The sequence below is a fragment of the Narcine bancroftii genome, chromosome 5, assembly GCF_036971445.1.
Source record: "Narcine bancroftii isolate sNarBan1 chromosome 5, sNarBan1.hap1, whole genome shotgun sequence".
Taxonomy (NCBI): domain Eukaryota; kingdom Metazoa; phylum Chordata; class Chondrichthyes; order Torpediniformes; family Narcinidae; genus Narcine; species Narcine bancroftii.
Window position 1 is genome coordinate 47,113,529 of NC_091473.1, and position 22,687 is coordinate 47,136,215.

Below are 22,687 nucleotides of genomic sequence, written 5' to 3' on the forward strand. Positions count from 1 at the left end.
TAATTGGCCAAAACGCAGTCAGAATTGGTCTTGTCCAGTACAGTGATGAACCCAGGTAAGATGCGCCTGAAGGGTTTGCAGTTTAGTGCAGAAAGCTGAAGCTTGAGATGTCAGCTACAGACTGTGCTTGAAGGGAACATGGCCAAAAGAATTGTTGCCACTCCGATCCCTTCTGGAGAAAAATATAATTTGCATTTATTTATTTCTTTACATCGGGAATATGAAAATCCTTGATGTATTTGTCAAAAGCTGAGAGGCACGTGTTCCAGGTTGAGCAGACTAAGATCCCACAAACTGCTCAAACCTGAGAGCTGGAAAAACAGATCAGGTCAGACAGCATCTGTAGGAAGAGAAACAGTTAACATTTTAGGTTGAAGACTCCTTGTCAGAACTGAGAGTGACAGTTAGACTGTGACAGTTATGTGTAACTTTACGGGGGAAGTGCTTCCATGCATGTGCTTTTCTGGTCCTGGTGGAGGAGGTCCAATTTCTTAGTAGACCTGATTTAATGTTGTTGGCAGAATGAAACACAAAATTATGCAGATGCTCTGATTATAGTAAAAGCACACAGAGATGCTGGAGGAACTCAGCCGGTCTCGCAGCATCCAGAGGAAGTAAAGATTTATTACCAACGTTTCTGCCTTGCGCCTTTTCTTCAAGCAATAAGAAAAAAGCAGGAAGGTGTCAGAATAAAGACTGAAGGGAGGGAGAAAAGTCTAGTCCAACAGAATGTGTTAATTGAATATGATGAGGAGAGTTGAGAATTGATTTTGGCTCTGAAAGGAGACAGAGGGAAAAAGAGGAGAGCAATGGAGCTGGGGGAAAGGCAATGGTGGAGGAAGAAGGAGAAGGGTGGTTTAATGGAAACCAGAGAAGACGATGTTGGTTCCATCTGGGCAGGAAGGTGTCGGAATAAAGACTGAAGGGAGGGAGAAAAGACTAGACCAACAAAATGTGTTAATTGAATATGATAAGAGGAGAGGTAAGAATTGATTTTGGCTCTGAAAGGAGACAGAGGGAAAAAGAGGAGCGCAATGGAGCTGGGGGAAAGGCAACGGTGGAGGAAGAAGGAGAAGGGTGGTTTAATGGAAACCAGAGAAGACAATGTTGGTTCCATCTGGTTGGAGGGTGATCAGACGGAAGCTGAGGTGTTGTTCCTCCAATTTGTGGGTGGTCTCATTCTGGCTGTGCATGAGATTATGGGCAGACATGTCAACAAGGGAATAGAATGGGTTTTTGAAATGGGTGGCCACTGGAAGATTCACACTATTACAATGGACAGAGCTGAGATGCTCAACAAAGCGATCTCCCAGTTTGCTTCCAGTCTCTCCGATGTAGAGAAGACCACAATGGGAGTACTGCTCAGGGCCTGATTCTAATAATCTGATCAATCCCCATAACAGCAGCTTGCATTTCTATAAGCCAGAAATCATGAGAAATCTGTCATAGTATGTCCTCCATGGCAGCTGCACAAAACGCTGGCATGGAGAGAAGGGAAATAAATGTAGGGAAAGGGAGGAATATATCCAACTCACCCACACCTCCCTTGATTAAGTCCACATATCCATTATTTTGCCAAAAATGGCCATGGAAATAATGCAGGCAATGGAGGGATTAAAGAAGAAATGGGACTGTAGAGATTGCTCTGCTGTAAGATGGTGTGGACTTGATGAGCTAAAGGCCTCATTGGCCACATGAATTAAATTAAATGCCCCATGACACTTTATACCAGTAGTGGACTCTAAAACCATTTCAGAAAATATTGGGTTGGATGACTAAGGCTTGCTCAAAATGTTGGGTGTAAAGAACATTTTAAATGAAGGATTGGAGAGAGGTATAAGGAGTGGTTACTAATAATGGTCACCTATAATGGAATGATTAAGATTAGCGATTTGAACAGGTTACACTGGAAGAATACAAAGATGTGATAAGATTGTAGAACTGGAGTTTGGGAGGATAGAGGATGCTTGGGGAATTGAAAAGGAAATTTCAAAATTGAGGTATTGGTTAATTGGCCAGCAAGCAGAGCGGTGATGGGTGAAGGGACTTTACCATTTCTACTTTTCGAGAGATTTTGAATCCATGCAATTTCATGAATGGAAGGCATTTCATTTCCATTGCTTCTGTCTTATCACCAGGACATCCTAAAGTCCTTCAAAGGCTGTTTATCACCTTTAAAGAAAGGGCAGCTTTTGTCAGCCAACATGTGTAGTGCACTCCCAGAAGTGGCAGAGAAATGAATGAATGGTGGTTCACCTCATAATGTTGGTAAAGGACCTAGGCTGGAACAATGATAAACCTTTCTCCTGCACTCTATGGTTTGCTTCAAACAAGTAAAACATGGCTTAATAATTACATGATATTGCAGATGTTTATGCAATCCAGATACTTGGAAATCTCTCACCCACTTGTTAGTTCATCAATAAATTCCATGTTTCTGGTTCAACCCTGGTCAGCGTTGCTTTAATTAACTTTACATCTGTTCTGATCCACTCGAGCAATCATGCTCCAAACAATTCTAGTGATTCATATGAGTGTTCAGTTCAGAACACAGGTCAGTTTAAATGAAATGGCAGGAGACACAACTGATGCTCTCCGAGTCCCACTGAGAACTGAAGAAGCTACATCAGAATGAAGGATTAATGGCTCATGTTTTTTTGGGCTTTGGGGATTGGATAGTGACTGAATGTTAGTGAATGATTTCCTTTGATATCTGATGGTATTGTTTGGGCCAATAAGAGTCTGAGTTGGTCATTTCATCCCCCAGGGTGATATGACAGGGAAGGTGATGATGAGTTTCGCTTTGAATCGTCAACCATTTGCTCCTGTTCCCTCTTCCTCCCTCTTCCCCCCTCTCTCCCTCTTCCCCCCTCTCTCCCTCTTCCCCCCTCTCTCCCTCTTCCCCCCTCTCTCCCTCTTCCCCCCTCTCTCCCTCTTCCCCCCTCTCTCCCTCTTCCCCCCTCTCTCCCTCTTCCCCCCTCTCTCCCTCTTCCCCCCTCTCTCCCTCTTCCCCCCTCTCTCCCTCTTCCCCCCTCTCTCCCTCTTCCCCCCTCTCTCCCTCTTCCCCCCTCTCTCCCTCTTCCCCCCTCTCTCCCTCTTCCCCCCTCTCTCCCTCTTCCCCCCTCTCTCCCTCTTCCCCCCTCTCTCCCTCTTCCCCCCTCTCTCCCTCTTCCCCCCTCTCTCCCTCTTCCCCCCTCTCTCCCTCTTCCCCCCTCTCTCCCTCTTCCCCCCTCTCTCCCTCTTCCCCCCTCTCTCCCTCTTCCCCCCTCTCTCCCTCTTCCCCCCTCTCTCCCTCTTCCCCCCTCTCTCCCTCTTCCCCCCTCTCTCCCTCTTCCCCCCTCTCTCCCTCTTCCCCCCTCTCTCCCTCTTCCCCCCTCTCTCCCTCTTCCCCCCTCTCTCCCTCTTCCCCCCTCTCTCCCTCTTCCCCCCTCTCTCCCTCTTCCCCCTCTCTCCCTCTTCCCCCCTCTCTCCCTCTTCCCCCCTCTCTCCCTCTTCCCCCCTCTCTCCCTCTTCCCCCCTCTCTCCCTCTTCCCCCCTCTCTCCCTCTTCCCCCCTCTCTCCCTCTTCCCCCCTCTCTCCCTCTTCCCCCCTCTCTCCCTCTTCCCCCCTCTCTCCCTCTTCCCCCCTCTCTCCCTCTTCCCCCCTCTCTCCCTCTTCCCCCCTCTCTCCCTCTTCCCCCCTCTCTCCCTCTTCCCCCCTCTCTCCCTCGTCCCCCTCTCTCCCTCTTCCCCCCTCTCTCCCTCGTCCCCCTCTCTCCCTCGTCCCCCCTCTCTCCCTCGTCCCCCCTCTCTCCCTCGTCCCCCCTCTCTCCCTCGTCCCCCCTCTCTCCCTCGTCCCCCCTCTCTCCCTCGTCCCCCCTCTCTCCCTCGTCCCCCCTCTCTCCCTCGTCCCCCCTCTCTCCCTCGTCCCCCCTCTCTCCCTCGTCCCCCCTCTCTCCCTCGTCCCCCCTCTCTCCCTCGTCCCCCCTCTCTCCCTCGTCCCCCCTCTCTCCCTCGTCCCCCCTCTCTCCCTCGTCCCCCCTCTCTCCCTCGTCCCCCCTCTCTCCCTCGTCCCCCCTCTCTCCCTCGTCCCCCCTCTCTCCCTCGTCCCCCCTCTCTCCCTCGTCCCCCCTCTCTCCCTCGTCCCCCCTCTCTCCCTCGTCCCCCCTCTCTCCCTCGTCCCCCCTCTCTCCCTCGTCCCCCCTCTCTCCCTCGTCCCCCCTCTCTCCCTCGTCCCCCCTCTCTCCCTCGTCCCCCCTCTCTCCCTCGTCCCCCCTCTCTCCCTCGTCCCCCCTCTCTCCCTCGTCCCCCCTCTCTCCCTCGTCCCCCCTCTCTCCCTCGTCCCCCCTCTCTCCCTCGTCCCCCCTCTCTCCCTCGTCCCCCCTCTCTCCCTCGTCCCCCCTCTCTCCCTCGTGCCCCCCTCTCTCCCTCGTGCCCCCCTCTCTCCCTCGTGCCCCCCTCTCTCCCTCGTGCCCCCCTCTCTCCCTCGTGCCCCCCTCTCTCCCTCGTGCCCCCCTCTCTCCCTCGTGCCCCCCTCTCTCCCTCGTGCCCCCCTCTCTCCCTCGTGCCCCCCTCTCTCCCTCGTGCCCCCCTCTCTCCCTCGTGCCCCCCTCTCTCCCTCGTGCCCCCCTCTCTCCCTCGTGCCCCCCTCTCTCCCTCGTGCCCCCCTCTCTCCCTCGTGCCCCCCTCTCTCCCTCGTGCCCCCCTCTCTCCCTCGTGCCCCCCTCTCTCCCTCGTGCCCCCCTCTCTCCCTCGTGCCCCCCTCTCTCCCTCGTGCCCCCCTCTCTCCCTCGTGCCCCCCTCTCTCCCTCGTGCCCCCCTCTCTCCCTCGTGCCCCCCTCTCTCCCTCGTGCCCCCCTCTCTCCCTCGTGCCCCCCTCTCTCCCTCGTGCCCCCCTCTCTCCCTCGTGCCCCCCTCTCTCCCTCGTGCCCCCCTCTCTCCCTCGTGCCCCCCTCTCTCCCTCGTGCCCCCCTCTCTCCCTCGTGCCCCCCTCTCTCCCTCGTGCCCCCCTCTCTCCCTCGTGCCCCCCTCTCTCCCTCGTGCCCCCCTCTCTCCCTCGTGCCCCCCTCTCTCCCTCGTGCCCCCCTCTCTCCCTCGTGCCCCCCTCTCTCCCTCGTGCCCCCCTCTCTCCCTCGTGCCCCCCTCTCTCCCTCGTGCCCCCCTCTCTCCCTCGTGCCCCCCTCTCTCCCTCGTGCCCCCCTCTCTCCCTCGTGCCCCCCTCTCTCCCTCGTGCCCCCCTCTCTCCCTCGTGCCCCCCTCTCTCCCTCGTGCCCCCCTCTCTCCCTCGTGCCCCCCTCTCTCCCTCGTGCCCCCCTCTCTCCCTCGTGCCCCCCTCTCTCCCTCGTGCCCCCCTCTCTCCCTCGTGCCCCCCTCTCTCCCTCGTGCCCCCCTCTCTCCCTCGTGCCCCCCTCTCTCCCTCGTGCCCCCCTCTCTCCCTCGTGCCCCCCTCTCTCCCTCGTGCCCCCCTCTCTCCCTCGTGCCCCCCTCTCTCCCTCGTGCCCCCCTCTCTCCCTCGTGCCCCCCTCTCTCCCTCGTGCCCCCCTCTCTCCCTCGTGCCCCCCTCTCTCCCTCGTGCCCCCCTCTCTCCCTCGTGCCCCCCTCTCTCCCTCGTGCCCCCCTCTCTCCCTCGTGCCCCCCTCTCTCCCTCGTGCCCCCCTCTCTCCCTCGTGCCCCCCTCTCTCCCTCGTGCCCCCCTCTCTCCCTCGTGCCCCCCTCTCTCCCTCGTGCCCCCCTCTCTCCCTCGTGCCCCCCTCTCTCCCTCGTGCCCCCCTCTCTCCCTCGTGCCCCCCTCTCTCCCTCGTGCCCCCCTCTCTCCCTCGTGCCCCCCTCTCTCCCTCGTGCCCCCCTCTCTCCCTCGTGCCCCCCTCTCTCCCTCGTGCCCCCCTCTCTCCCTCGTGCCCCCCTCTCTCCCTCGTGCCCCCCTCTCTCCCTCGTGCCCCCCTCTCTCCCTCGTGCCCCCCTCTCTCCCTCGTGCCCCCCTCTCTCCCTCGTGCCCCCCTCTCTCCCTCGTGCCCCCCTCTCTCCCTCGTGCCCCCCTCTCTCCCTCGTGCCCCCCTCTCTCCCTCGTGCCCCCCTCTCTCCCTCGTGCCCCCCTCTCTCCCTCGTGCCCCCCTCTCTCCCTCGTGCCCCCCTCTCTCCCTCGTGCCCCCCTCTCTCCCTCGTGCCCCCCTCTCTCCCTCGTGCCCCCCTCTCTCCCTCGTGCCCCCCTCTCTCCCTCGTGCCCCCCTCTCTCCCTCGTGCCCCCCTCTCTCCCTCGTGCCCCCCTCTCTCCCTCGTGCCCCCCTCTCTCCCTCGTGCCCCCCTCTCTCCCTCGTGCCCCCCTCTCTCCCTCGTGCCCCCCTCTCTCCCTCGTGCCCCCCTCTCTCCCTCGTGCCCCCCTCTCTCCCTCGTGCCCCCCTCTCTCCCTCGTGCCCCCCTCTCTCCCTCGTGCCCCCCTCTCTCCCTCGTGCCCCCCTCTCTCCCTCGTGCCCCCCTCTCTCCCTCGTGCCCCCCTCTCTCCCTCGTGCCCCCCTCTCTCCCTCGTGCCCCCCTCTCTCCCTCGTGCCCCCCTCTCTCCCTCGTGCCCCCCTCTCTCCCTCGTGCCCCCCTCTCTCCCTCGTGCCCCCCTCTCTCCCTCGTGCCCCCCTCTCTCCCTCGTGCCCCCCTCTCTCCCTCGTGCCCCCCTCTCTCCCTCGTGCCCCCCTCTCTCCCTCGTGCCCCCCTCTCTCCCTCGTGCCCCCCTCTCTCCCTCGTGCCCCCCTCTCTCCCTCGTGCCCCCCTCTCTCCCTCGTGCCCCCCTCTCTCCCTCGTGCCCCCCTCTCTCCCTCGTGCCCCCCTCTCTCCCTCGTGCCCCCCTCTCTCCCTCGTGCCCCCCTCTCTCCCTCGTGCCCCCCTCTCTCCCTCGTGCCCCCCTCTCTCCCTCGTGCCCCCCTCTCTCCCTCGTGCCCCCCTCTCTCCCTCGTGCCCCCCTCTCTCCCTCGTGCCCCCCTCTCTCCCTCGTGCCCCCCTCTCTCCCTCGTGCCCCCCTCTCTCCCTCGTGCCCCCCTCTCTCCCTCGTGCCCCCCTCTCTCCCTCGTGCCCCCCTCTCTCCCTCGTGCCCCCCTCTCTCCCTCGTGCCCCCCTCTCTCCCTCGTGCCCCCCTCTCTCCCTCGTGCCCCCCTCTCTCCCTCTGCCCCCCTCTCTCCCTCGTGCCCCCCTCTCTCCCTCGTGCCCCCCTCTCTCCCTCGTGCCCCCCTCTCTCCCTCTGCCCCCCTCTCTCCCTCTGCCCCCCTCTCTCCCTCTGCCCCCCTCTCTCCCTCTGCCCCCCTCTCTCCCTCTGCCCCCCTCTCTCCCCCTGCCCCCCTCTCTCCCCCTGCCCCCCTCTCTCCCCCTGCCCCCCTCTCTCCCCCTGCCCCCCTCTCTCCCCCTGCCCCCCTCTCTCCCCCTGCCCCCCTCTCTCCCCCTGCCCCCCTCTCTCCCCCTGCCCCCCTCTCTCCCCCTGCCCCCCTCTCTCCCCCTGCCCCCCTCTCTCCCCCTGCCCCCCTCTCTCCCCCTGCCCCCCTCTCTCCCCCTGCCCCCCTCTCTCCCCCTGCCCCCCTCTCTCCCCCTGCCCCCCTCTCTCCCCCTGCCCCCCTCTCTCCCCCTGCCCCCCTCTCTCCCCCTGCCCCCCTCTCTCCCCCTGCCCCCCTCTCTCCCCCTGCCCCCCTCTCTCCCCCTGCCCCCCTCTCTCCCCCTGCCCCCCTCTCTCCCCCTGCCCCCCTCTCTCCCCCTGCCCCCCTCTCTCCCCCTGCCCCCCTCTCTCCCCCTGCCCCCCTCTCTCCCCCTGCCCCCCTCTCTCCCCCTGCCCCCCTCTCTCCCCCTGCCCCCCTCTCTCCCCCTGCCCCCCTCTCTCCCCCTGCCCCCCTCTCTCCCCCTGCCCCCCTCTCTCCCCCTGCCCCCCTCTCTCCCCCTGCCCCCCTCTCTCCCCCTGCCCCCCTCTCTCCCCCTGCCCCCCTCTCTCCCCCTGCCCCCCTCTCTCCCCCTGCCCCCCTCTCTCCCCCTGCCCCCCTCTCTCCCCCTGCCCCCCTCTCTCCCCCTGCCCCCCTCTCTCCCCCTGCCCCCCTCTCTCCCCCTGCCCCCCTCTCTCCCCCTGCCCCCCTCTCTCCCCCTGCCCCCCTCTCTCCCCCTGCCCCCCTCTCTCCCCCTGCCCCCCTCTCTCCCCCTGCCCCCCTCTCTCCCCCTGCCCCCCTCTCTCCCCCTGCCCCCCTCTCTCCCCCTGCCCCCCTCTCTCCCCCTGCCCCCCTCTCTCCCCCTGCCCCCCTCTCTCCCCCTGCCCCCCTCTCTCCCCCTGCCCCCCTCTCTCCCCCTGCCCCCCTCTCTCCCCCTGCCCCCCTCTCTCCCCCTGCCCCCCTCTCTCCCCCTGCCCCCCTCTCTCCCCCTGCCCCCCTCTCTCCCCCTGCCCCCCTCTCTCCCCCTGCCCCCCTCTCTCCCCCTGCCCCCCTCTCTCCCCCTGCCCCCCTCTCTCCCCCTGCCCCCCTCTCTCCCCCTGCCCCCCTCCTCCCCCTGCCCCCTCTCTCCCCCTGCCCCCTCTCTCCCCCTGCCCCCTCTCTCCCCCTGCCCCCTCTCTCCCCCTGCCCCCCTCTCTCCCCCTGCCCCCCTCTCTCCCCCTGCCCCCTCTCTCCCCCTGCCCCCCTCTCTCCCCCTGCCCCCCTCTCTCCCCCTGCCCCCCTCTCTCCCCCTGCCCCCCTCTCTCCCCTGCCCCCCTCTCTCCCCCTGCCCCCCTCTCTCCCCCTGCCCCCCTCTCTCCCCCTGCCCCCCTCTCTCCCCCGTCCCCCCTCTCTGATGTTGTTTGACCTGCTGTGTTCCTCCAGTTGATTGTGTTTGGCTTCAGAGTCCAGCATTTGCAGCCTCCTGACTGTCTAAACTTTAATATTTATTTTCCTAGAAATTGGATCTCATTCATAAGTGATGCATGAAGTGCTAATGTTCAATGAGAAAAGGTTGCTAAATCGGTGATTTTAAAACATTGTAGGTGAGTTTCTCCCCCATGTTGATGTGGTGACCTGGAGATTGGGCCTTCTCCCTTTAACCAGTGGTTTTCAAACTGCCCTTCTAAAGTCACATTCCACTTTTAAGTAATCCCTATGCCATATGTACTCTGATTAGTATGGGATTGCTTAAGGTGATATGTGAGTGGGAAGGTAAGATTGAGAACCACTGATCAGACCCAATTGTAACTAAAATATTTTACTAGTGAAAAAATTGTGCACATGATGAGTCAATTAGGTAGGATTAAAATAATGGTTTTCAAACTTTTTATTTTCACCCACATACCACTTTAAGCTATCCCTTACTAATCACAGAGCACTTATAGCACAGGGATTTCTTAAGGTGGAATGTGAGTTTAGGGTGGAAGTTGAAAACCACTGTCTTAAACCTTCCCTATCCATGTAATGTCATAGAGATTTACAGCAAGGAAACAGGCCCTTTGGTCTAATGTCTCCTCACTGACCAAGCTGTCCACTCAAACCAGTCCCCTTTGCCTGTATTTAGCCTATATTTCTCTAAATATTTCCTATCAATGTACTGGCATAAATATCATTGCAATTGTACTTGTCTCTTCCACTTCCTGACACCTTGTTCCAATACCTAGCAGCTTTTTAAATCTTTGCCCTTTCATCTTAAACCTGTGCCCTCTAGTTTTAGATTTCTCTACCCTGGGAAAAGGACAATGATTGTTTATCTTATGCATTTATTGATCTTTTAGATTATAGTGAAGTCGAGGGTGGGAGGAACATGTCAGAATCAGGATTATGGCCAATAATTAGTTCAATGCTGGAGCAAGAAAGGTTGAATAGCACTTTCAATCATGATTCTTATGAAATTGTCAATCACATTGACATGATTTAGAATTCTAGTCAGTGAGATTTTTTTTCTGCTGACATCAGAAGAAGACTAAGGTCACCTTTTCCACCACTGGAAGTAACTAGAGGTCTTTCTTGGCTTGGCTGAGTATGTTGTTTCTCTTCAAAGGATTGAGTTCTCATTCCAAGATCACAGCACAGGACTGCAAACACTAAATGCAGTCCGCAACCTGCGCTACAAAGGTGGTAATACTAGGACGGGGGCTGGACTGAAGTACGTAGCAGACAACTTCTTTGGTTCTCCTAAACTACGGCGTAGAGTTCCCAAGGTACGTGAATGAAAACAAATATTGTATGTCTTCGGTTTAAGTCTCGTGTGCTTTAGTGTGACATTATAACACGATAGGAAGAAGATTAGATTTAATGAATGAAGGGTTGATCTCCATTGTGGGAATAAAACACTTCCACCTCTTCACTCTTTCTCAATGAATATAATGGAAACTGTTGCTAAATATTATGGGAATTAAATGGATATGATAAAGTGAGTGATAATTGTTCCACCTTTCTTGTATTATGAAAGCAAATTCTGGTTTCCATAGCACTGAACCCCCCCCTCCATATTTCCCTTTGTCTTTCTCTTTTTCTTTCTCCCCCCGCTCTCTTCGCCCCCCCGCTCTCTTCGCCCCCCCGCTCTCTTCGCCCCCCCGCTCTCTTCGCCCCCCCGCTCTCTTCGCCCCCCCGCTCTCTTCGCCCCCCCGCTCTCTTCGCCCCCTCCGCTCTCTTCGCCCCCCCGCTCTCTTCGCCCCCCCGCTCTCTTCGCCCCCCCGCTCTCTTCGCCCCCCCGCTCTCTTCGCCCCCCCGCTCTCTTCGCCCCCCCGCTCTCTTCGCCCCCCCGCTCTCTTCGCCCCCCCGCTCTCTTCGCCCCCCCGCTCTCTTCGCCCCCCCGCTCTCTTCGCCCCCCCGCTCTCTTCGCCCCCCCGCTCTCTTCGCCCCCCCGCTCTCTTCGCCCCCCCGCTCTCTTCGCCCCCCCGCTCTCTTCGCCCCCCCGCTCTCTTCGCCCCCCCGCTCTCTTCGCCCCCCCGCTCTCTTCGCCCCCCGCTCTCTTCGCCCCCCGCTCTCTTCGCCCCCCGCTCTCTTCGCCCCCCGCTCTCTTCGCCCCCCGCTCTCTTCGCCCCCCGCTCTCTTCGCCCCCCGCTCTCTTCGCCCCCCCGCTCTCTTCGCCCCCCCGCTCTCTTCGCCCCCCCGCTCTCTTCGCCCCCCCGCTCTCTTCGCCCCCCCGCTCTCTTCGCCCCCCCGCTCTCTTCGCCCCCCCGCTCTCTTCGCCCCCCCGCTCTCTTCGCCCCCCCGCTCTCTTCGCCCCCCCGCTCTCTTCGCCCCCCCGCTCTCTTCGCCCCCCCGCTCTCTTCGCCCCCCCGCTCTCTTCGCCCCCCCGCTCTCTTCGCCCCCCCGCTCTCTTCGCCCCCCCGCTCTCTTCGCCCCCCCGCTCTCTTCGCCCCCCCGCTCTCTTCGCCCCCCCGCTCTCTTCGCCCCCCCGCTCTCTTCGCCCCCCCGCTCTCTTCGCCCCCCCGCTCTCTTCGCCCCCCCGCTCTCTTCGCCCCCCCGCTCTCTTCGCCCCCCCGCTCTCTTCGCCCCCCCGCTCTCTTCGCCCCCCCGCTCTCTTCGCCCCCCCGCTCTCTTCGCCCCCCCGCTCTCTTCGCCCCCCCGCTCTCTTCGCCCCCCCGCTCTCTTCGCCCCCCCGCTCTCTTCGCCCCCCCGCTCTCTTCGCCCCCCCGCTCTCTTCGCCCCCCCGCTCTCTTCGCCCCCCCGCTCTCTTCGCCCCCCCGCTCTCTTCGCCCCCCCGCTCTCTTCGCCCCCCCGCTCTCTTCGCCCCCCCGCTCTCTTCGCCCCCCGCTCTCTTCGCCCCCCGCTCTCTTCGCCCCCCGCTCTCTTCGCCCCCCGCTCTCTTCGCCCCCCCGCTCTCTTCGCCCCCCCGCTCTCTTCGCCCCCCCGCTCTCTTCGCCCCCCCGCTCTCTTCGCCCCCCCGCTCTCTTCGCCCCCCCGCTCTCTTCGCCCCCCCGCTCTCTTCGCCCCCCCGCTCTCTTCGCCCCCCCGCTCTCTTCGCCCCCCCGCTCTCTTCGCCCCCCCGCTCTCTTCGCCCCCCCGCTCTCTTCGCCCCCCCGCTCTCTTCGCCCCCCCGCTCTCTTCGCCCCCCCGCTCTCTTCGCCCCCCCGCTCTCTTCGCCCCCCCGCTCTCTTCGCCCCCCCGCTCTCTTCGCCCCCCCGCTCTCTTCGCCCCCCCGCTCTCTTCGCCCCCCCGCTCTCTTCGCCCCCCCGCTCTCTTCGCCCCCCCGCTCTCTTCGCCCCCCCGCTCTCTTCGCCCCCCCGCTCTCTTCGCCCCCCCGCTCTCTTCGCCCCCCCCTCTCTTCGCCCCCCCGCTCTCTTCGCCCCCCCGCTCTCTTCGCCCCCCCGCTCTCTTCGCCCCCCCGCTCTCTTCGCCCCCCCGCTCTCTTCGCCCCCCCGCTCTCTTCGCCCCCCCGCTCTCTTCGCCCCCCCGCTCTCTTCGCCCCCCCGCTCTCTTCGCCCCCCCGCTCTCTTCGCCCCCCCGCTCTCTTCGCCCCCCCGCTCTCTTCGCCCCCCCGCTCTCTTCGCCCCCCCGCTCTCTTCGCCCCCCCGCTCTCTTCGCCCCCCCGCTCTCTTCGCCCCCCCGCTCTCTTCGCCCCCCCGCTCTCTTCGCCCCCCCGCTCTCTTCGCCCCCCCGCTCTCTTCGCCCCCCCGCTCTCTTCGCCCCCCCGCTCTCTTCGCCCCCCCGCTCTCTTCGCCCCCCCGCTCTCTTCGCCCCCCCGCTCTCTTCGCCCCCCCGCTCTCTTCGCCCCCCCGCTCTCTTCGCCCCCCCGCTCTCTTCGCCCCCCCGCTCTCTTCGCCCCCCCGCTCTCTTCGCCCCCCCGCTCTCTTCGCCCCCCCGCTCTCTTCGCCCCCCCGCTCTCTTCGCCCCCCCGCTCTCTTCGCCCCCCCGCTCTCTTCGCCCCCCCGCTCTCTTCGCCCCCCCGCTCTCCTCCACTTAGGTATGGGGTGATGAGGTCCATAATGTTTGGGGCACATAGGTATGAGGCAATGCCTACGTCCAACCAACTAGCCTTGATATTCCATGGAATTATCATCACCGTCAACATTCTCTGCTAGTGGTTCTCAACTTTTTTCTTTCACAAACCACCTTAAGTAATCCCTTACAAATCATAGAGCACGTATAGCAAAGGGTGTCATGGTCACCATTGACCACAAGCTCAAGTGATGCACCTCCTGCACTTTCCACTATCCACAAAGTTGGACTGTGATAGAATACTCACCACTTGTTTGGATGAGTGTAGAATTAGAATGGAGCAAGGACAATGTTATTTTTTGAAGGTGAGGTTCATTTCAGGAGTTTGCTAGCATGTTGAGAGTTGAGTGCTAGTTTGTTTAAATGAACTTCTCTCACATTTTCTCTCGCGCTCGCCGCGCTCGCCGCGCTCGCCGCGCTCGCCGCGCTCGCCGCGCCCTGATGGGGACTGGTCTTCAGATAACAAATCCAAATGGAGCACATCAAATGGGTCTTTAACCATGGCCTCTCGTGGTTTGATGTTTTTTTTTGTTTAGATCACTGTCTTGTTAACCGATGGAAAATCGCAGGATAATGTGAATCAACCAGCCTTAAAGTTGCGGAGCCAGGACGTGAAGTTATTTGCAGTTGGTAGGTCCTCCGTCCATTTGCTTGGATGGTACATGCAGTCTGGAAATGAGGAGTAACATTATGGCACTAAATGTTGGTTGGGTCATGAGAATTATGGTTCAATCTTTACATCTTTCCACTCCAGGGATCAAGAATGCAGATAAGCAGGAGCTTGATGATATTACCTCAACTCCTACTGAGGATTACTCATTTTTTGTGAATGATTTTAAAATCCTTCGAACTCTTTCGCCGCTGATTTCCAAGAGGGTTTGCAGCACGACAGGGGGCACACTGAAGGAACCAGGAGGTAGGAAATAAAACAAACCAGGAGCCTCTTATGATGCTTGCAGTAATGGGGTTTTTACCAGGATTTTGGAAATGTGCACGTGCTTGGACTCACTGAGAATTGACAGTTCAGGCGTTCTCGATCTTTTTTGCCCTAGGCCCCACTTTAATTTTTCCAAAAATACGTATGCCCCATCATTAGTAGAAAAATGTTATATATTCAAAATAAGTTTTAATTAAATAATTTACTGCAAGTTTATTTCAATACACTTGGCTGGGAATGGACTGGAACACATATTTCATATTCTCTCTCTACTACTTCAATATGTCACACATTCAACAATTGTCACTTCAGTGGGAACCTTGCCCCTGAGGTTGGCTGCAGATTTTTTTTGATTCAAAGGACTAATTTTGTTAGTTTCAATCTTAAATCTCCACGTTTTGTAATTTCCAGTTACTTTCTCTTGGCTTGTAGCAAATCACTAACAGCACTGAAGAGCAAAAACACATGTTACGAAAATAAAAAGAACTGATTTTATTTGGAAGTTACCACAATTGTGTCGTATAGACAGTGTTGCCAAGTCACATCTTTCACACCAACATGATGAGTTTATCTTTTCAAACCAACTTTTTAATTATTTCCCAAAATATTCCTACGCCCCACCTTGAGAATCTATGGTTTAAGTAGCTCTCTGTTGTAACTGATGAGCTGGTTGAGCTTTCAGTGACAAATCTGCACCCTGGTCAGGCAGGTGATGGCTATGTTTATGCTCAAAGAGAAGGAAATGGAAATGTCATTAGATATGGGGATAGTGCCGGAGGATTGGCGCATTGCGCATGTGGTTCCGTTATTTAAAAAGGGTTCAAGGAGGAAGCCTGGCAACTATCGGCCTGTAAGTTTGACGTCTGTGGTAGGTAAATTAATGGAGAAAATTCTTAGAGATAGTACTTATAAACATCTGGATAGACAGGGTCTGATCAGGAGCACTCAACATGGATTTGTGGGAGGAAGGTCATGTTTGACCAATCTGATTGAATTTTTTGAAGAGGTGACTAGGAATGTGGATGAGGGTAGCGCAGTGGATGTTGTCTATATGGACTTCAGTAAGGCCTTCGATAAGGTACCACATGGAAGGTTAGTTAGGAAGGTGCAGTCTTTAGGTATAAATTTTAAGATAGTCAAATGGATTGAACATTGGCTGAAAGGGAGAGGCCAGAGAGTGGTAGTGGATAATTGTCTGTCAGGTTGGAGGCCGGTGATCAGTGGTGTGCCTCAAGGATCTGTATTGGGCCCATTGTTGTTCGTTATATACATTAATGATCTAGATGATGGGGTGGTGAATTGGATTAGTAAATATGCAGACGATACTAAGATAGGTGAAATAGTGGATAATGAAGAAGGTTTTCAAGGATTGCAGAGGGATTTGGGCTGCTTAGAAAAGTGGGCTGAAAAATGGCAGATGGAATTTAATGCTGATAAGTGTGAGGTGCTTCATTTTGGTAAGAAGAATCAGAATAGGACATATGTGGTAAATGGGAGAGCATTGAGGAATACAGAAGAGCAGAAAGATTTAGGAGTAACGGTACATCGTTCCCTGAAGGTAGAAACTCACGTGAATAGGGTGGTGAAGAAGGCTTTTAGTATGCTGGCCTTTATCAATCATTGCATGGAATATAGGAGTTGGGAGGTGATGCTGAGATTGTATAAGACGTTGGTGCGGCCGAATTTGGAGTTCTGTGTGCAGTTCTGGTCGCCTAATTATAGGAAGGATATAAACAGAGTGGAGAGAGTGCAGAGAAGGTTTACCAGAATGTTGCCTGGGTTTAAGCATCTGGAGTATGGGGAGAGATTGGACAGATTGGGTCTTTATTCTTTGGAGCGTAGAAGGTTGATAGGGGATTTGATAGAAGTATTTAAGATTATGAAAGGGATAGACAGAATGGATGTGGATAGACTATTTCCGTTAAGAGGAGGAAAGATTAAAACAAGAGGACATGAGTTAAGAATTAAGGGGCAGAGGTTTAGAGGTAACATGAGGGGGAACTTCTTTACTCAGAGAGTGGTAGCTGTGTGGAATGATCTTCCGGGAGAAATAGTGGCGGCGGAGTCAATTGTATTATTTAAGAAAAGGTTGGACAGGTATATGAATCAGAAGAAGATGGAGGGTTATGGGCATTGTGCAGGGAGGTGGGACTAGAAAGGGGTGTTTGGTTCGGTGCGGACTAGAAGGGCCTAATGGCCTGTTTCCGTGCTGTAATTGTTACGTTATGTTAAGATGACGCAGTGCCACAGGATACAACAGAGAGAAATGTTCTTGTTCTCACCCAGTGTAGTCACAGGGAAGTCCTTTGTTCTGGAACATTATTCATTTTTTTTTTCAAACTTTATTTAAAAATTTTCAAAATACTTATCAAAGAATAAATAGAATAAAAATCAGAAAAGAATTACAAATAACCCCAACCCACCAACCCTACCCCTCACCCTCAGCAAGCCCTGCAAGGGGAGCATAAAAAAAAGTAAAAAAACATACAATGATTTAAGATATTACTAAACCCATACATTTCAAATAAGGCGACCACATCTGAAAAAAAATTATCATGTAAATTATGTTACTTTTTCCATATAAATACAAGATCTCAACTCATTATGCCAATGCGCTATATTCACTTCTACGTCATCCTTTCAAGAAATTGCCACACATTTATGTGCTACAGCCAATGCTAAGCGAAGAAAAGTGATCTGAAATTTATCCAACCCCAGATCATTAAACGGAACAATATAATCCAACAAAAAAAATTTCAGATCAAATTAAAATTTAATCTTAAACAGTTTTTGAAGAAATTCTCTAATTTTTTCCAAAATGGTTGAACCCTATCACAAAACCAAACTGAATGTAAAAATGCTCCTATACAATATCCACATCTATAGGGGCCTTTTGGATTTTCCCACTCAGGTTAATATCTCACCTCCAAAGTTGCTCCATTACCTTATTGTATTAGGGATAGAAATCAGTCAGATCCTTTGCCATTGGTCTGGATGATTTACTACTGCCATTGTCCCACATCATACCCATGATTCAGACTTTGAATAGAAATAATTTTCATATCCTGGATAAGGTGCATCATTTGCTTATTTCAGATGCTGGTTCTTCCCCTTCCCTTTCCCAATACATTGGCCTTGCACTTCTAGTAGGTAATGTATCACCTAGCTCCTGATTACTATGACATTAACAGGCTGGTCGACATGCCCAAATGTGAGTTTTTCTTTCCTATTGCTCTAGATACCCAGGTACCTGCTGGTCCATCAAATTTAATTTTCAGCGACAAGGGTTTTGAATCGATGCGGATTCACTGGACTGTGGCAGTTGGGCCTGTGACTGGGTACAGAGTTCAATACACTCCCCTCAACACTCTTGGCTTCCTCATCTCAGATGAACTCCGAGAGGTAAGTGGTGGTCATGGGGCAACTCCAGACCTAAAGGAGAGTGAAATAACTACAGAAAATGCTGGAAATACTCTGCAGGTCCCACAGCAACTATGGTGACATTTAAAAAAAAAAAAAAAAAAAAGTGGCTGGAAATATTTAGTGGATCAGACAGCATCCGGGAGGTGTAAAAGACAGATTACCATTGAGTACTGGACTGAAAGACTGGTTATCTGAAACTATAGATCAGTGTTTCTCAACCTTTTTCTTTTCACTCTCTTACCACTTTAAGTAATCCCTATGCCATTGGTGCTCTGTGGTTAGTAAGGTATGGCTTAAGGTGGTGTGTGAGTGGGAAGGGAAGGTTGAGAATCACTGCTCTAGACCCAATTGTAACTGAAATATTTTGTTTGAGGAAAAAATTGTCATTGGCCCATTTCCTTTGGAGTTATGAACCCGTGCACATAATGAGTCAATTAGGTACGATTAAAATGGTGGATTTCAAACACTTTCTTTCCCCCACATGCCACCTTAAGTGATCCCTTACTATATACGTCCAGAGCACCTATGGTATAAGTGGTATGTAAGTGGAAAGAAAAAGGTTGAGAACCACTGCTATAGACATTCAATAATGAGTTCCAGTAGTTGCAATAATCCTCATCACACCCACACAATCTTCACTCAACTGGAAGTGGCTTTCCTTTTCTGTCAAGGGAGGCTTTTATTTGCAAATGTGAATGATCCTATTTCCTGTTTCACTTGTGAAATTTGTAGGCCCTTTATTCCTATCTTGATACCAATGTGAAGTCCACTGATTACTGCCCAGTGAGGATACTCAGGAGAGAAATACATGAATATTTTCAAAAATCTCCAGCATTTTCTGCTTTTTTTCAGATTTGTAGCATCTGCATTTTTTTGCTTTGACTTTTTAAAGAATGCCAAACTTGAAGGAATTCTGCAGTGCTCTCCATCGGGATTTACAGCTGTTTTCGTGAACTAGCTCACTCAATGCTTTCTGTTTCCTTTTGTTTTTGATAAGGTATTGACCAAAGCTCACTTCCCCAGCCATCCCTTTCCTTAATAAACAGCTTCACCTTATCCCCGTGATTCGTGACTGAAATTTCAATCTCCACAGTTTGATTCCATGAGTGATCACTAGCGTATTCAAGCTTTCCAGTGTTTCTCCAATCACTGCCCTTCTCGCATCCCAGGATCCATGTTTAATGCCATTCATTGACAGGTACACACTTTTGGTCTTTCTCTGAAACAGTGATATGTTTGCTGTCTTTCTCATCCACCTTACACAGCCCTCCACCTATTCTTATTCCCCTTTCTCTGGTTCCATTCCCTTTCAGCCCCAGTTCCCCACTGCACCCTTCCACTTTCTCATCTACCTCCGACTTTCATTTCATCTAGTCTCTCTTTGTACAACCCTTCTCTTATCAGATTTGAACACTGGTAGACTACTCACCCACTCAACCCTATATGACTCATTTTCCTCCACCTGACCCCTGTGTTTTTTCTTGCCTCTCGGTTTATCTGGCATCTGCCAATATTTTAAAGTTATTTTAATGTAATGGCCCTTCCGGCCCACAAGCCTATGCCAACAAATACACCAATCAGCCTACAGACCATGTACATCTTTTGAGGGTGGAGGAATCCCATGCAGGGAGAATTTACCAAGCTCCTTGCAGTCACCGCTGGATTTGAACCCATGTCCCTGCCGCTGTCATAGTGTTGCACTAACCGTGCTGCCCTCCTGCATCCGCCCATCATGCTTTGCCTCTCCCTGGTCCACCAATCCCACATGGGCCTGGATCCTGCTTCTCCCACCCTGTTCTCTTTGCATTGGCTTCTCTGCATTCTCATCTTGTTGAAGGGTTAGAGCCCAAAATTATTCTCTCACTGATGCTGCTTGACCCACTGAGTTCCTCCAGCGGATTGTTCACTTTATTCTTCACCTCTTTTGTAGTTTCAAAGAAGACACTTTGCTTTCCTTTTGGATGCCAAAGATTGCTGAATGGTTGAATCAAGTTGTTTATTTTCATGTGTACCATTTGCATGCTATCCAGGCAAGTCAACCCATACTTAAGTACAGTTGGTAGTATAATGATGGAACAAAAGTCCAGGGTGTAGCTTTGCAAAGAGTCAGAGTACAGGCTGCAGTGTTACAAACATAAAGCGAAAGGTATAAAGAAATTTATAGTTCAATGAGTGCAAAGGCATAATCTTTTACCAAATGAGAGGTCCATTTAAGTCCGATAACAGCAGAAATCTGTTCATGAATCTGGAGGTTTGCATTTTCAAGCTCCGACATGATGGAAAGGGGTGGGGGGTGAAAAGAATGTGAGTGAGGTGGGACGGGCCCTTGAATAGTTTGGTAGCTTTTGTGAGACAGGAGCAGATAGAGACAGAGTTGATGGATGGGTGGTTGGCTTCTCTGATGGTATGAGCTGAGTTTGCAACTGTGTGCAGTTTGATGGATATTTTTCCTCCTTTCATTTTTTTTCCCACCCAATCCCAGACCATGCCATGTTTTTGTCATTCCCTCTGATCTTCCCTGATTTAGTTCCAAGTCAGGATGATGAGAGTCTGGGATGGGGTGGTGTTCTCGTGTGTTGTTTTTCTAGATGGTGGAAACAACAAGTTTGGAAAGATAAGTCTTCAGTCAGACTGTTTCACAAATGTTTTACTCAAATTGGCACATGGCAAATGTTAAATTCCACTGTTTAACATTTGTGGTGGATCCCTGAGCAATAAAGCAAGAGCTTTGCACTGAGATTGGCTTTTGCTGACCTTGGATATCTTGTTCTTGTAGATTATGGTTGGAGCAAATGAAAATTCGGCTTCTTTGCAAGGATTGAAACCTGCAACGGAATATCTGGTGACTGTGATTGCTCAATATGCCAACAGCATTGGAGAATCCACTTCAGGAAAGAGCAGGACAAGTGAGTACTGTGAATATGAAATTGTTTTCTCTCTCTACACCTGCCCAACTTTCTCCTGACTTTGAGAAAGAGAGCGTGTCTGGAGTGTGATAAGTCTATCAGTATTTTGGCTGTCTTTCCAGGCAACAGAAGATGTAGGTGGACTATGCGGAGGGGAGTTTGCATTATATTTTGAGCTGTATTCACTACCTTCTGCAGCTTCCTCTGACCTTGAGCAGAGCAGCTTCCATACCACGCTGAGATGCATCTAGCAAATACAGTATGCTTTGGATGGTGCACCTGCAGCAGTTGTTGAGGAACAAAGAGGATGTGCCAAATTTTCCTAAGAAAGTAGAGGCAGAAAAAGGGGTATGGAAAACATATCCCAGTGGTAAAAGCACAGTGCAAAGTTACAGAGAGATCAGTAAAGAAGCAAAAGGCAACATCATCTTACTCATGTAAGGTTTATTCAGGAATCAACAGTCCAAAATAAGATAAATCAATGAACATGTGTTTTTCCTTTCATGTAATATAAATACTGCTATATTCTTCTTCCACATAGTGCTGGGGATAATTCACATGCAATCTAATTATACCCTCTGTTAAAGACTCGCTTAGTGATTTGCATTGTGAAAGGGCCTCCATCACTGTTTAACCATTCATCTCTTTCAGATGCACAGCCAGGGATATTGAACTTCCGTGTCGTCACGGCCAGACACTTCACACTGCGCTTGGCGTGGAAACCTCCGGCCTTCCCCCTTCAAGGGTATCGGCTGACCTTCAAGCGTAGAGGTCAGTAAAAGCTTGTTATGTAGAGTGTGCTGCCATGTTCTTTTATGTGTTTATTTTTTCCTGTTGTTTCTTTGGGAGGAATAAAACAGAATACATTTCAGAGGGAACAAATTCTCCTGCATGGAACACTTGGACTTCCAGTAGCATTTTCTTTAAGAAAGGAATGTGTTGGAGAAGTATTGATTCTTTAAGTGTTTTAATTAAAAAATAAATGGAGTGTGGCCTCACTCTGACATCAATAAATGCATCCTTCTTTCCTCATGGATGGAAGGCTAAAGATTTATTTAGTTGAGGACTTGTGTTGAGCTTTTACAGTATACTCAGAAATTTTTATTTCTAAGTCTTCACATTGCACAATATTCATGGAACAGTGAGTGTTTATTATAGGCCACAGGATGGAGTATTTATTTTGGGGATGGGACAGGGACTGTTTATTCTGGGGTATGAGAGTTATTCTGGGATTGTATCAGGAATGTTTAAACTAAAGAGCACGTGTGGTCTAAACAGGAATGGGACAGGGAGTGATTATGTTGAGGGACAGGACAGAGAGTGTTTACTCAGGGGTATGAGGAAAGAAGCATTTATTTTTGGATTGGGATTTGCATGAAGTTCCTGAACCTGGGTAGATTCTTCCAACACCACTTGCACTTTACTGGACACGTTACCAGAGGGAGTTGTTTGTCTTCCAACATGTCCTGAGTCTGACCTCCCTGTTTTGTCACATCTCATTCTGATTACAGATGCTCCTCAACTTACAATGGGTTTACGTTCTGTCAAAAAAATTGTAAGTCAAAAAAAAGATACCAAACCTACCATTTTTATTCTTCAATTTTGAATACCTTTATTTCCACACTGAAAAAAAACCATTAACATACACAGCTGAAGCCCACTGGGCATGAAGAATGTATGAAGCATTGAGCTAAAATTAATTGCTGGATGAAGGGGGATGCTAAAGCGACAGGATCATCATTTTCTTTCCTCTGCTTCTTCTCACCAAAAGCAGGAGACCATATGGGTGTTTAGTAGATATGATGGGCTGTTTACAGTGCACTCGTTCATGTGATAGCTTCAGAGACTGTGAGTGTGGTTGAGTCAGCATCGTGAGAGAGTATGCTGTACGATACTCTTGCGCGATGCTGCCTTCGACCAGTGTCTCGAGAGAGTAGTGTTCAGCACATCACAAGCGCAGGAACAGATCGCAATTTGAAATTGAAAGTATGGATTCAAACCATTGTAACATCGAAAGATCGAAAGTAGGGGTGTAGTTCAATTTGTGCTGCTGTCCTTTGTTGGTCTTAATTTTGTTACCGTTTACCTCCAGCAGAAAAAGATTGGGTTGTATCATTTGTTTTTCTCCATGCCCCTCCTATCAGCAGAACACATCCATGAGTGTGAGTACTGGGTGTGTCTCATACTGACACTGTACGAAAAGATCTGTGAGATGAATAAAACAACTAAACTTTCTTATCTGCCACTGCATTCATCTCTGCCAGGTGTACCTTTGCAGGAGAGAGGTAAACACACCTGCCTTTTATGTTTAAGCTTGAGTTTATTTGTTTATTTACTTACACCAAGTACAGTGAGAAGGGTTCTTCTGTGAGCAATCTAATAGTTAACTTGAACATACATACAGCCATGAAACACTGGGAAATGATGTCATCCTCACTTGTAAAGTAAGAACTAATGTCAAGTCTGAACAGCATGAAAATTGTCTGTGGCCCCACACTTTAAATGCACAATTTATTGGGGGTGTGCTTGCAGTCCTGGTGGTTTCAATGTAATCAAATATCAGAAGAG

The 22,687-nt window shown here is 53.2% G+C and overlaps 1 protein-coding gene across 1 annotated transcript in view; it reads left to right on the top strand.

The window, feature by feature from the left end:
• The first annotated feature begins 1,581 nt into the window (after positions 1-1,581).
• LOC138765291 (collagen alpha-1(VII) chain-like) overlaps positions 1,582-22,687 on the top strand; it is a 174,885-nt gene continuing 153,779 nt past the window's right edge. The window contains exons 1-9 of the mRNA XM_069942337.1: positions 1,582-1,650; positions 2,416-2,554; positions 9,682-9,763; positions 9,948-10,107; positions 13,390-13,483; positions 13,608-13,769; positions 17,029-17,192; positions 19,990-20,119; positions 20,771-20,890. Of these exons, the coding sequence (XP_069798438.1) occupies positions 1,582-1,650; positions 2,416-2,554; positions 9,682-9,763; positions 9,948-10,107; positions 13,390-13,483; positions 13,608-13,769; positions 17,029-17,192; positions 19,990-20,119; positions 20,771-20,890 (1,120 nt within the window). The remainder of the gene's footprint in view (positions 1,651-2,415; positions 2,555-9,681; positions 9,764-9,947; positions 10,108-13,389; positions 13,484-13,607; positions 13,770-17,028; positions 17,193-19,989; positions 20,120-20,770; positions 20,891-22,687) is intronic.